The sequence below is a fragment of the Gymnoscopelus braueri genome (genome assembly GCF_963280865.1).
Source record: "Gymnoscopelus braueri genome assembly, contig: SCAFFOLD_43, whole genome shotgun sequence".
Classification (NCBI taxonomy): domain Eukaryota; kingdom Metazoa; phylum Chordata; class Actinopteri; order Myctophiformes; family Myctophidae; genus Gymnoscopelus; species Gymnoscopelus braueri.
In genome coordinates this window covers 418679-433275 of record NW_027660609.1, presented here as the reverse complement: position 1 = coordinate 433275, position 14597 = coordinate 418679, and the positions used below count along the sequence as shown (strand labels likewise).

General features: G+C 40.8%; 1 protein-coding gene across 1 annotated transcript in view; it reads right to left on the bottom strand.

Moving 5' to 3' along the window:
* LOC308081385 (uncharacterized protein) overlaps nt 1-14597 on the bottom strand; it is a gene marked incomplete at its 5' end in the record, with an annotated part of 143138 nt that overhangs the window by 18858 nt on the left and 109683 nt on the right. Inside the window, 2 exons of the mRNA XM_080457759.1 lie at nt 11938-12007; nt 12530-12711. Of these exons, the coding sequence (XP_080313885.1) occupies nt 11938-12007; nt 12530-12711 (252 nt within the window). The remainder of the gene's footprint in view (nt 1-11937; nt 12008-12529; nt 12712-14597) is intronic.

The following is a 14597-nucleotide window of genomic DNA, read 5'->3' as shown; positions in this document are numbered from 1 at the left end:
CTGGACTGTAATTTGTGATGTTTTACTGTATGTGAACACCAAGGTGTGCTGCAACTGAGGCAACAACTTGTTGCCTCAGTTCCACTTTGGTTTACTGTGAAGAGAGACAAGCAAACCAAAGTGTTGTGAAGAGCAATAAAATTTAGTTTACTCTGCACAACACTTTGGTTTACTCTGAAGAGAGACAGAGAAAAAACACACAACACTTTCACAACACTTTGGTTTACTCTGAAGAGAGACAGCGTTGTGTGTTGTGTTCAACAACAACTTGTTGGTTTCAACCTGTCACAGGCTTTGCAAATTTTATCACATACATCCATGAGGCCTTCAAAGTCTGGACTGTAATTTGTGATGTTTTGCTGTATTGAACACCAAGGTGTGCTGCAACTCAGTTGGTTTGCTGCAACTCTGCAACTCAGATGTGTGCTGCCAGTTGAAGCACACTTTGGTTTACTGTGAAGAGAGACAAGGTAAACCAAAGTGTGCTTCAAATGAGGCAACAAGTGTTTGGGAGTTTTCTGTTTCCTCTCTGTCTGGAAGCAGTATGTTTTCTCTCTGAATGTGTTTTCAGGTCAAATTGAGTTCATGTGGAAGTTGAAGCAGTATTCTGACAAAACTGAGATCAGGTCAAACTGAGTTCATGTGGAAGTTAAACTCTGTTTGACCTGAACTGGAAAACTCACAGTTGAAGCACACCTTGGTAGTGCTGATTGAAGTTGCAGAAGTTGGATTTGGAGGCCTTCAAAGTCTGGACTGTAATTTGTGATGTTTTACTGTATGTGAGCACCAAGGTGTGCTGCAACTGAGGCAACAACTTGTTGCCTCAGTTCCACTTTGGTTTACTGTGAAGAGAGACAAGCAAACCAAAGTGTTGTGAAGAGCCTAAACTTTAGTTTACTCTGCACAACACTTTGGTTTACTCTGAAGAGAGACAGAGAAAAAACACACAACACTTTCACAACACTTTGGTTTACTCTGAAGAGAGACAGAGTTGTGTGTTGTGTTCAACAACAACTTGTTGGTTTCAACCTATCACCGTAACTGTCACAGGCTTTGCAAATTTTAACACATACATCCATGAGGCCTTCAAAGTCTGGACTGTAATTTGTGATGTTTTACTGTATGTGAACACCAAGGTGTGCTGCAACTGAGGCAACAACTTGTTGCCTCAGTTCCACTTTGGTTTACTGTGAAGAGAGACAAGCAAACCAAAGTGTTGTGAAGAGTACTAAACTTTAGTTTACTCTGCACAACACTTTGGTTTACTCTGAAGAGAGACAGAGAAAAAACACACAACACTTTCACAACACTTTGGTTTACTCTGAAGAGAGACAGCGTTGTGTGTTGTGTTCAACAACAACTTGTTGGTTTCAACCTGTCACAGGTTTTGCAAATTTTATCACATACATCCATGAGGCCTTCAAAGTCTGGACTATAATTTGTGATGTTTTGCTGTATTGAACACCAAGGTGTGCTGCAACTCAGTTGGTTTGCTGCAACTCTGCAACTCAGATGTGTGCTGCCAGTTGAAGCACAGTTTGGTTTACTGTGAAGAGAGACAAGGTAAACCAAAGTGTGCTTCAAATGAGGCAACAAGTGTTTGGGAGTTTTCTGTTTCCTCTCTGTCTGGAAGCAGTATGTTTTCTCTCTGAATGTGTTTTCAGGTCAAATTGAGTTCATGTGGAAGTTGAAGCAGTATTCTGACAAAACTGAGATCAGGTCAAACTGAGTTCATGTGGAAGTTAAACTCTGTTTGACCTGAACTGGAAAACTCACAGTTGAAGCACACCTTGGTAGTGCTGATTGAAGTTGCAGAAGTTGGATTTGGAGGCCTTCAAAGTCTGGACTGTAATTTGTGATGTTTTACTGTATGTGAACACCAAGGTGTGCTGCAACTGAGGCAACAACTTGTTGCCTCAGTTCTACTTTGGTTTACTGTGAAGAGAGACAAGCAAACCAAAGTGATGTGAAGAGCACTAAACTTTAGTTTACTCTGCACAACACTTTGGTTTACTCTGAAGAGAGACAGAGAAAAAACACACAACACTTTCACAACACTTTGGTTTACTCTGAAGAGAGACAGAGTTGTGTGTTGTGTTCAACAACAACTTGTTGGTTTCAACCTATCACCGTAACTGTCACAGGCTTTGCAAATTTTAACACATACATCCATGAGGCCTTCAAAGTCTGGACTGTAATTTGTGATGTTTTACTGTATGTGAACACCAAGGTGTGCTGCAACTGAGGCAACAACTTGTTGCCTCAGTTCCACTTTGGTTTACTGTGAAGAGAGACAAGCAAACCAAAGTGTTGTGAAGAGCACTAAACTTTAGTTTACTCTGCACAACACTTTGGTTTACTCTGAAGCTCTACAGAGAAAAAACACACAACACTTTCACAACACTTTGGTTTACTCTGAAGAGAGACAGCGTTGTGTGTTGTGTTCAACAACAACTTGTTGGTTTCAACCTGTCACAGGCTTTGCAAATTTTATCACATACATCCATTTGGCCTTCAAAGTCTGGACTGTAATTTGTGATGTTTTGCTGTATTGAACACCAAGGTGTGCTGCAACTCAGTTGGTTTGCTGCAACTCTGCAACTCAGATGTGTGCTGCCAGTTGAAGCACAGTTTGGTTTACTGTGAAGAGAGACAAGGTAAACCAAAGTGTGCTTCAAATGAGGCAACAAGTGTTTGGGAGTTTTCTGTTTCCTCTCTGTCTGGAAGCAGTATGTTTTCTCTCTGAATGTGTTTTCAGGTCAAATTGAGTTCATGTGGAAGTTGAAGCAGTATTCTGACAAAACTGAGATCAGGTCAAACTGAGTTCATGTGGAAGTTAAACTGTTTGACCTGAACTGGAAAACTCACAGTTGAAGCACACCTTGGTAGTGCTGATTGAAGTTGCAGAAGTTGGATTTGGAGGCCTTCAAAGTCTGGACTGTAATTTGTGATGTTTTACTGTATGTGAACACCAAGGTGTGCTGCAACTGAGGCAACAACTTGTTGCCTCAGTTCTACTTTGGTTTACTGTGAAGAGAGACAAGCAAACCAAAGTGTTGTGAAGAGCACTAAACTTTAGTTTACTCTGCACAACACTTTGGTTTACTCTGAAGAGAGACAGAGAAAAAACACACAACACTTTCACAACACTTTGGTTTACTCTGAAGAGAGACAGAGTTGTGTGTTGTGTTCAACAACAACTTGTTGGTTTCAACCTATCACCGTAACTGTCACAGGCTTTGCACATTTTAACACATACATCCATGAGGCCTTCAAAGTCTGGACTGTAATTTGTGATGTTTTACTGTATGTGAACACCAAGGTGTGCTGCAACTGAGGCAACAACTTGTTGCCTCAGTTCCACTTTGGTTTACTGTGAAGAGAGACAAGCAAACCAAAGTGTTGTGAAGAGCACTAAACTTTAGTTTACTCTGCACAACACTTTGGTTTACTCTGAAGAGAGACAGAGAAAAAACACACAACACTTTCACAACACTTTGGTTTACTCTGAAGAGAGACAGCGTTGTGTGTTGTGTTCAACAACAACTTGTTGGTTTCAACCTGTCACAGGCTTTGCAAATTTTATCACATACATCCATGAGGCCTTCAAAGTCTGGACTGTAATTTGTGATGTTTTGCTGTATTGAACACCAAGGTGTGCTGCAACTCAGTTGGTTTGCTGCAACTCTGCAACTCAGATGTGTGCTGCCAGTTGAAGCACAGTTTGGTTTACTGTGAAGAGAGACAAGGTAAACCAAAGTGTGCTTCAAATGAGGCAACAAGTGTTTGGGAGTTTTCTGTTTCCTCTCTGTCTGGAAGCAGTATGTTTTCTCTCTGAATGTGTTTTCAGGTCAAATTGAGTTCATGTGGAAGTTGAAGCAGTATTCTGACAAAACTGAGATCAGGTCAAACTGAGTTCATGTGGAAGTTAAACTCTGTTTGACCTGAACTGGAAAACTCACAGTTGAAGCACACCTTGGTAGTGCTGATTGAAGTTGCAGAAGTTGGATTTGGAGGCCTTCAAAGTCTGGACTGTAATTTGTGATGTTTTACTGTATGTGAACACCAAGGTGTGCTGCAACTGAGGCAACAACGTGTTGCCTCAGTTCCACTTTGGTTTACTGTGAAGAGAGACAAGCAAACCAAAGTGTTGTGAAGAGCACTAAACTTTAGTTTACTCTGAACAACACTTTGGTTTACTCTGAAGCTCTACAGAGAAAAAACACACAACACTTTCACAACACTTTGGTTTACTCTGAAGAGAGACAGCGTTGTGTGTTGTGTTCAACAACAACTTGTTGGTTTCAACCTATCACCGTAACTGTCACAGGCTTTGCAAATTTTATCACATACATCCATGAGGCCTTCAAAGTCTGGACTGTAATTTGTGATGTTTTGCTGTATTGAACACCAAGGTGTGCTGCAACTCAGTTGGTTTGCTGCAACTCTGCAACTCAGATGTGTGCTGCCAGTTGAAGCACACTTTGGTTTATTGTGAAGAGAGACAAGGTAAACCAAAGTGTGCTTCAAATGAGGCAACAAGTGTTTGGGAGTTTTCTGTTTCCTCTCTGTCTGGAAGCAGTATGTTTTCTCTCTGAATGTGTTTTCAGGTCAAATTGAGTTCAGGTCAAACTGAGTTCATGTGGAAGTTGAAGCAGTATTCTGACAAAACTGAGATCAGGTCAAACTGAGTTCATGTGGAAGTTAAACTCTGTTTGACCTGAACTGAAGCACACTTTGGTTTACCTTGTCTCTCTTCACAGTAAACCAAACTGTGCTTCAACTGGCAGCACACATCTGAGTTGCAGAGTTGCAGCAAACCAACTGAGTTGCAGCACACCTTGGTGTTCAATACAGCAAAACATCACAAATTACAGTCCAGACTTTGAAGGCCTCATGGATGTATGTGATAAAATTTGCAAAGCCTGTGACAGTTACGGTGATAGGTTGAAACCAACAAGTTGTTGTTGAACACAACACACAACGCTGTCTCTCTTCAGAGTAAACCAAAGTGTTGTGAAAGTGTTGTGTTTTTTCTCTGTAGAGCTTCAGAGTAAACCAAAGTGTTGTGCAGAGTAAACTAAAGTTTAGTGCTCTTCATAACACTTTAGTTTGCTTGTCTCTCTTCACAGTAAACCAAAGTGGAACTGAGGCAACAAGTTGTTGCCTCAATTGCAGCACACCTTGGTGTTCACATACAGTAAAACATCACAAATTACAGTCCAGACTTTGAAGGCCTCCAAATCCAACTTCTGCAACTTCAATCAGCACTACCAAGGTGTGCTTCAACTGTGAGTTTTCCAGTTCAGGTCAAACAGAGTTTAACTTCCACATGAACTCAGTTTGACCTGATCTCAGTTTTGTCAGAATACTGCTTCAACTTCCATATGAACTCAGTTTGACCTGAACTCAATTTGACCTGAAAACACATTCTGAGAGAAAACATACTGCTTCCAGACAGAGAGGAAACAGAAAACTCCCAAACACTTGTTGTTGCCTCATTTGAAGCACACTTTGGTTTACCTTGTCTCTCTTCACAGTAAACCAAAGTGTGCTTCAACTGGCAGCACACATCTGAGTTGCAGAGTTGCAGCAAACCAACTGAGTTGCAGCACACCTTGGTGTTCAATACAGCAAAACATCACAAATTACAGTCCAGACTTTGAAGGCCTCATGGATGTATGTGATAAAATTTGCAAAGCCTGTGACAGTTACGGTGATAGGTTGAAAGCAACAAGTTGTTGTTGAACACAACACACAACTCTGTCTCTCTTCAGAGTAAACCAAAGTGTTGTGAAAGTGTTGTGTGTTTTTTCTCTGTCTCTCTTCAGAGTAAACCAAAGTGTTGTGCAGAGTAAACTAAAGTTTAGTGCTCTTCACAACACTTTGGTTTGCTTGTCTCTCTTCACAGTAAACCAAACTGGAACTGTTGTTGCCTCAGTTGCAGCACACCTTGGTGTTCACATACAGTAAAACATCACAAATTACAGTCCAGACTTTGAAGGCCTCCAAATCCAACTTCTGCAACTTCAATCAGCACTACCCAGACAGAGAGAAAACAGAAAACTCCCAAACACTTGTTGCCTCATTTGAAGCACACTTTGGTTTACCTTGTCTCTCTTCACAGTGGTTTCAACCTAACACTGTAACTGTCACAGGCTTTGCACATTTTATCACATACATCCATGAGGCGTTCAAAGTCTGGACTGTAATTTGTGATGTTTTGCTGTATTGAAAACCAAGGTGTGCTGCAACTCAGTTGGTTTGCTGCAACTCTGCAACTCATTTGTGTGCTGATAAAGAGCACAACTCACAACTCTGTCTCTCTTCAGAATAAACCAAAGTGTAATGAAAGTGTTTTCTCTCTGTCTCACTTCAGAGAAGTGTTGTATCACATATAATCTATGTTCCACAGAAGCAGAAATGAACAAAGCCTATTTTTAAATAGCCAAAGTAATCGTAAAATGACACACAGATGTGTTCCCGGTCTGAATGGGTTAATTTTTTTTTAAAGTTGTATTGCGCAGATCATGTTCAATAAAAAAAGCCCAGCAAAGTATGATTATTGTGTGCTTCAACTGAGGCAACAAGTGTTTGGAGTTTCCAGAACTTTCATTCCTTACTTCGTCAGAATCCCACACACTCTCAAATGAACTCCAAACTCCAAATAAACTCAGTTTATCCTGAACTCCATTTGACCTGAAGACACATTTAGAGATAAACATATTCAGAGAGAAAACATACTGCTTCCAGACAGAGAGAAAACAGAAAACTCCAAACACTTGTTGCCTCATTTGAAAGCACACTTGGGTTAACTTGTCTCTCTTCACAGTAAACCAAAGTGTTGTAAACAAATGAGTGTTCATCCAGTATATTTCAGCTAAACATGTATACATGGGGGGAGAAAATCACCTAAGAATGACAAGAACAATGAATAGATAAATAAAACCATTTTATTATGAGCAAACATTTGTAGGATTACAAATGTTCTTAACACCGAGAGAAGACAGAGATTGTGTGTATTCTTTCTGTCTTTCTTCAGACTAAACCAAAGTGTTGTATGTTTTCAATGTATAGGTTAAACTGAGTTCATGACTTTGTCAAAACACCTTTACATTCAACTGTTCAATACAGTAAAACATCACAAATTACAGTCCAGACTTTGAAAGCCTCATGGATGTATGTGATACCGTTGGGGTTTCAGTTGCAAATCCAACTTCTGCAACTTCAATCAGCCCTACCAAGGTGTGCTTCAGGTCAAAGTGAGTTTAACTTTCACATGAACTCAGTTTGACCTGATCTCAGTTTTGTCAGAATACTGCTTCAACTTCCACATGAACTCAGTTTGAACTGAACTCAATTTGACCTGAAAACACATTCAGAGAGAAAACATACTGCTTCCAGACAGAGAGAAAACAGAAAACTCCAAACACTTGTTGCCTCATTGGAAAGCACACTTGGGTTAACTTGTCTGTCTTCACAGTAAACCAAAGTGTTGTAAACAAATGAGTAAACCTGTGTATTTTCATTTGTGTGTTTGTGTTTGTTCATCCAGTATGTTTCAGACAAATATGTATGCATGGGGGGAGAAAATCACCTAAGAATGACAAGAATAAAGAATAGATAAGTAAAACACTTGTTTTATTTTTTTTTATCATGAACAAACAATTGTAATCCTGTCCTTAAAGGGAGATCCAGCTAATTTTGCAAAAATATGACCGTGGGAGCCACAGCACTCCTGGGTTCTGACAGAGATAAGAAGACAGAGATTTCCATGTGATGGTTGAAGAGGACCTAGACAAATATTCTCCTCCCTCTGCTACCACATGACTCAATCTTGTCCTCCCCATCTCCTACCCATGCCTCCGATCCGATCCTTATGCCTTCGATCCCAAAGGATTGCAGCCTCATGGAATGGGTCAAACTCCTCCGGATCCTCCTCTGGATGATCCCCCTCCGTAATGATTTCTAAGCCTCCTCCTCTATTGTCCTCATATCCTTCTTCGTGTCTCTCCAAATGTAACAGTTCAGGGGCCATGGCCTCTTTCTTGCTGTTAACTTTCGGCATCAGCAATCCCTTCTCCACCAAGTCAATGCACTGGGTTTGAGTGGGAGATGATGACACTAAGTCCAGAATATACTCAAACACATTCTCCTCCAGAGAGTCCACGACTTGCTCTACCAAAGATTTGGCAGATGCATTGGTCTCCTGAAAATTCTCAAAATCACTCATTATGTCCTTTCAGTTGCAGGATAATCTTGGGTTATTGGTGGATTTAGAATGGTAGTTGTCCTCTTATCTCTTTTATTTTCTTCTTCTTCTCTTTCTGAAGCTTACAAGCAAAATGTCTGTCTGAGGGTTGGGGTTTGTCTGGTTAGTCTGTCTGACTTTTCTTCCTCCACTCCTTTTTTGACGTCTTATTTAAGTTTTTACAAGAAACAGCGCCCCAAGTGGTTTGCATCAATAATACAACTTCTTCTTCTTCTGATCCCATTTTCCTAGCTTGAACTCACTAACGAACCCTGTCAGCTGCAGCTGGTATTGCTGCTGATTCCCTATGTAGCTATGAATCACGTAAACAATAGGAATACTTCTGTCATTTCCCCTTTTGAAACCCTGGTTAGGGGGGGTAGGCGAAGTTTCGGAGCATTTCGGGCACTTTTCAAAACCGGAAGTGATTGATGTATACATTGCCACTAACGAGTAAGTTAGTAGAGGAGTAGCATTTTGCGCGGTGCGTGCAGCCAAAAGGGGCGGAGTTTTGTCATTTTTTGTGAATAACGTCGCAATGGTAACGCGTAGCGGCGAAAAACTTCCGAGCACATCATTCCCGGCCAAGCCGCACGTTTTGATGTATATATTGCGGCGGTAGTGTAAACCGTGCGGCAGTTACGGAGCGACGAACTTTTGCGGCGTGAAATAAACCTGGATTATTAAATATGGCGGATCTCAATAAGTGTTTTGCCATTACATGGCAGGCACACTTAATAATAGCACAATAAGACGTAGAAACAATAGATTGAACTTGAGACAAAGCAGCCCAATGCAATTAACAAGTGAGCATTCTGAACATTGTGGATATAGTAATGTATCTCTGTATTGTGTTACTTATAATGCAGATTCCAAACTCGTGTCATACATTCTTTTATCATGACAAAAGTTTGCAATATATTTTATTTCATCTTTCTAGACAACACAGATGGATTCTAATTAGGCTTATGTTGTCACCATGGTGACAGTATGTGGTTAGTCGGCTTCATATTCCGACAGCAGATATCCCTCCTACCACTGTACGAAGTCAACATTAAGTCCAACATATGAAATAAGCTACCTATTGAAGCGTTGCCATTTTGTTTTCAGAGGTCAATATTGGAGGTCAGGATGCTGTTTATGATAAGGGTAATAATAATAATAATAACTAGAAAAAGTGCTCCTCGGAGCACAGGTCTCCGCCAGGTCAGGTAGGTTATTGTGGGTCAGCAATGTTCGGAATTTGCCAATCAGGACGGAATTTGAAAAATCGGACAGAACCATCTTGATCACTTGACTATAGAGATAATGGGTACCGATTTGCATGATGATTGGACAACATTTGTAGGAGTAATACAAAAAAGAAAAGTGTTGAAAAAAATCGGCCTCCTGGTGGCGCTATAATAGGGCAATGTTAAAGGGTGGCATTTGTTCTTCAACTTAGTGCGAATGTGCATGCAAAGTGTCACCTCAATCGGGCGCTGCGTTCATAATTTGTGGCATTTTGTTCAAAACGGGCCACTTCTGCAAACTTTAGATGTCAGCCAATGTTAGCCAATCAGGATGAAATATGAAAAATCAAACAGTTCCATCTTGATCACATGACTATAGATAATATCATGTGTACCGATTTGTGTGAAATTTGGATAAAATCTGAAGGCTTAATATCCAAAAATGTGTTTTACATAAGTCGGCCTCCTGGTGGCGCTATAAAAGGCAAATGTGAAAAATGCAGGGCAGATGTTTTTCCTTGGCCTCTAGGAAGTGTGCGTGCAAAGTTTCACGCAGATCGGTGCAGTTATAGTTAAAAACACAAATCAGCCTTTTATAGCGCCACCATGAGGCTGATTAGAAAAATGTCAATTGGCATTTCTTCCTCGGCCTAGTGGGAATGTGTTTGTGAAATTTCACGGAAATCGCAAGCTATGTTCATGATTTGAGGCATTTTGTTCAAAACGGAGCAATCCTGCAAATTTTGGAAGCCAACCTTAGCCAATGAGGATGGAATATGAGAAATCGGTCAGATCTGTGTTGATCACATGACTACAGAGATACTGTGTACCAATTTGCATGACGTTTGGATAAAATCTGTAGGAGTAATGTAAAAAAATGGGTTTTGCACAAATCGGCCTCCTGGTGGCGCTATAACAGGCCCATGTGAAAAATTTGAGACAGAGGTTCTGAATTGGCATCCAGGGAGTGTGTGTGCACAGTTTCGCAGCGAGCGGGCCAACGGTGCCGGAGATTAGGTGGTAACACACGGACAGGACACACGGACGGACGGAAGGACGGACGGACAGGGGGTAAAACATACTCTCTCGCCATGCCTTTCGGCCTGGCGGAGATAATAATAATAATAATAATAATAATAATAATAATAGTAATAGTAATAATAATAATAATAATAATAATAATAATAATAATAATAAAGACTTTAAAAGATTAGGGTGGAACCTGTATGAATGTTACTCCAGACAGTCTCTGGAAGGTCATTAAACTGTAAATGCTCCACTGCCTGCAAGACACTCTGCTCTTCTTGTGGAATAGCCTATATGGATTACCATGTAATAATGTCTATGGGCTGTGTCAACTTGACGAATGTGGCAATCTATAAGTTTCTTCCAGAGGAGTCAGATGATGATCTATCAAAATGGGACATCACCGTGGGACGGAATCTTGGATTTAGCAGTAAATAATTAACTGATGGTGATTTCACTGATTCCGCCTTAAAATCTAGGGTTAGACACCAAAACCACCTTTCTAGGTTGAGAAGTATTTAAGATATAGCCATTGTAAGCTCCCATCTTGGGAGCTTAAGCCATCTTGGATGCCATCTTGAAAATGACGCCTTTCCAGACGGTTTATTTTCCTAGATCTTTTGTAATGTTATTTAGCATTCCCAATACTACCAAAACACATACAAAAACCTTTTGTATAAATTTTGGGGGTGTTAAGTTATATTTATTGATTTATTAACCCGTAATAGTAATGGTACCCCAAAGTACACAATTACATCGAGAACATGTCGGATCTGATGACTGTATGTCAAAGAACACCCTAGAAAACTTAGGTAGAGACATAAATTCAGAAGCAGAGATATGCTCTAATTTGTGTGACACTGAAGGCATGAAGGCCCCAAATTTCAACCCCGGAATTTACCTTTCTTTTGACTGGACTATAGTAGGAATGTGCAAAGTCTCACGGCTGCATTCATGATTTGAGGCATTTTGTTCAAAACGGGCCACTCCAGCAAACTTTGGAAGCCAATCAGGATGGAATATGAAAAATCGGACAGAATACAACGTCACCAGACCCCTGAATTGGCAGAATTATTTCTTTAATGGGTGTGGCTAGTGATTCAAGGGATGAAGCTAGGCTAGTAGGGACCTACTGTATTTTCCATAATAAATCATGAATAATGAATGAAAGGTCTTGTTTTACCCATAAGCTATGCCAAAACACAACATTTTAAACCATAAACATGATTTATTTCTTCTTCTTTCTTTTTTTTGGACCAATCTTCACCAAATGTGTGTACACATTATGTCTGCAGTTGTGTGACAATACGTGTCAAGTGGCTTTGTGATTTTCCCTATCGTTTGACTATAATAGATTCCAAAAAGTTCTTGGAGAGGGGCTTTGGGTTTAGAGGGATGGCCCTTCATTTGAATTCCGTATGGGCCTACCTTGAAGAGGGGCCTCCAGGTTTCCTGATCCCTGGTCCTCCAGCCTGAGGCTCTGGAACTCCTCAGGTACCTGTGGAGAGAGTCCCAGAAAATAACCCCCATAAAGTTAAAATACAGTAGAATAATCCAGATTTTATATTTTTGGCATTTAGTAGATGCTTTCAGAGTGCCAGACTGAAGTAAACAAGATGAACACTAGTCACTCTAAAAGAGGTCAATGAAATAGATCACCAAGTAAACAAATATGTGCTACTAGGATATCAGGTAAACATCATACCTCACATCTGTCTAAACAAGACCAGGAGACCTGGTTCTGCCAAACCCAGAATAAGTACTTTATAAGATCAGAGCACTACGTCACGGCTAAGCCGGACTTCACATGACGTGTCAGCCTGTGTCTATGCCCATGTATGGACGCAAGGGGGACAGACATTTATCCCCATATATGGACGAAATAGGGACAAAGCCTCATGTAGGCCGACCCTCTGGGTCTGGCAACAACATACAAAAACAACATCATCATCATCATTCTTTCAAAATTCATGACCCTGAGGATTTTAAAGGTTTTCGCATGAAGAAGGATTATTCTGACCTGTGGAGGGTGGACTGGCATCAGACTGTGCTCGTTATGAACCCCAGTGGAGTGACAGGTAGAGCACAGGGTATAGTTACCACACTCTGTGCACTTGAACTTGGTCCCCATAATACTTCCATAACAGCCATCACAAAACGAATAGGGGTGCAGCTTGGAAAGATCAGGGCCATGGGGGTTCTCTGGAATACAAAACACTTCATCAGTATAGAGACTGAGTATAAAACAATAACATCTAGTTATATAGCAAGTGCAAAAAGAACATGACCAACTTTATTAGTATAGAAATTGATTAAAAAAGGTTATGGTGTGCTTACAGACAATATCTGGAATATCTGAAATATATTTGGACGCAAAACTGTCCAGAGGAGACCTCTGGACAGTTTTGCCCTACTCCAAGGTGCACACTTTTCTAGTTACTACAGGGATGAGCTGTAGGGGGTGCTCAGGGGGTTGGCGACCCCTTAGCTCTGATTGATGTACTTTATTTAGTAAGACATGAGAACATCAGTACATGGAAGTACAAATTCACAATACAAGGTCTACTAAACTGGAAGACTCATTAAGCACTGAGCTTGTTTAAGATGAGATCCCCATGCACAGAAATCATGATGACATAAAAGAGACAGACAGATATACACAACTACTATACAGAATGTCATACAATCAGCTTACAGGTTACTGGTATGAAGAGTGAAAACAAATTTACAAGAGAAAAAAAAAGAAAAAGGGGGGGGGGGGGGTAGGGGGGGTAAAAAGGGGGGCTATGGGGCTGGGAGCTCCACATGCACGCGTGAGCACGCACCGTCAGCGGCGGTCTTCAACACCTTAAAGTTTAAACAATAGCCTCTCAAGGTTCGAGCCGTTCTCAATAGCCTCTACCTGGCTGCTTTGCATAACATTAGGCTACTCGAGAAAAGCCATGGACTTGAATTGAATGTGACAACAGACAACAGTCTCTGCACTGCAGAGTGTGAAGGAGATCGCTTAGCAGAGGACCCAGTTCTCTGAGACAAGACAAAGACAAGTTGTCTGATTATTTTAAGTAGGCCTACTTATGTGTGGGCGAGTCTATGTAAAGGGCTTTTATATAAAACTAAAAGGAAAATAAAATTATTAATTAATTGAAACAAAAATATAAACAACACATTAACAATGTAACTAAATAATAAGATATCATTACATTAAAAATCCCATGTTGAATACAGTATTTCAGCTGTATTTCAGCACTGAGCTGATCGGCTATGTGCACATGCGTGCACGTGCGCGTGCACTTGACGTCAGAAAATAGAGCCCCCCTAGCTCAAAAATCCACAGCTCATCACTGAGTTACTGATAATATAACTGGTGTCTGACTAGGGTTGCCAACCATCCCTTAAAATATGGAGTTATCCAGTATTTGGAAACTAAAAATGTGTCCGGTATTGAACACACTTTGTTTTGTATTTAGGGGTCGGGGAGTTAATGAATGATGCAAGGTTTATTTGAAAAAATGATGGTAATATTAATGTCCTGCTCCCCTTCCTGTCCCCCTCTCGTGGCTGTGTGTGACTGTGTGAGCTCTACATGTGGGAGTATAACATGTGTATGGTCCACAGGATTGTAAACAAAGTGGTACCCACGCCGCAGTTCCATGGACTGTCACTACGGACCCCCAGCTGCGGCTCAAGATTGTGACTGCGGACCGGGCCTCTCCATGGAGCACGACCGTGGATTTCTACTACATTACACTATACCACTACACTATACTGTATATTATCTTAACATTCTTATATTATACCATTATATACTGCATACACATTATTGCTGTACTATATTATATTATCATATACTATCTTACACTATTATATTTGCTACTATTGTTATTGTTACTACTTGTATCTCTTTCTGTCTCTCCTCTCTCTCTCTTCTTTCCCCCGACACGGTCGAGGCAGAAGGCCGCCACCCTAGAGCCTAGGGTCTGCCTGACGTTTCTTCCAGTTAAGAGGGAGTTTTTCGTTGCCACTGTCGCAAAATTGCTTGCTCAGGGTGGGATTGTCGGGTCTCTTCTCTACATGTAAAGTGCCTT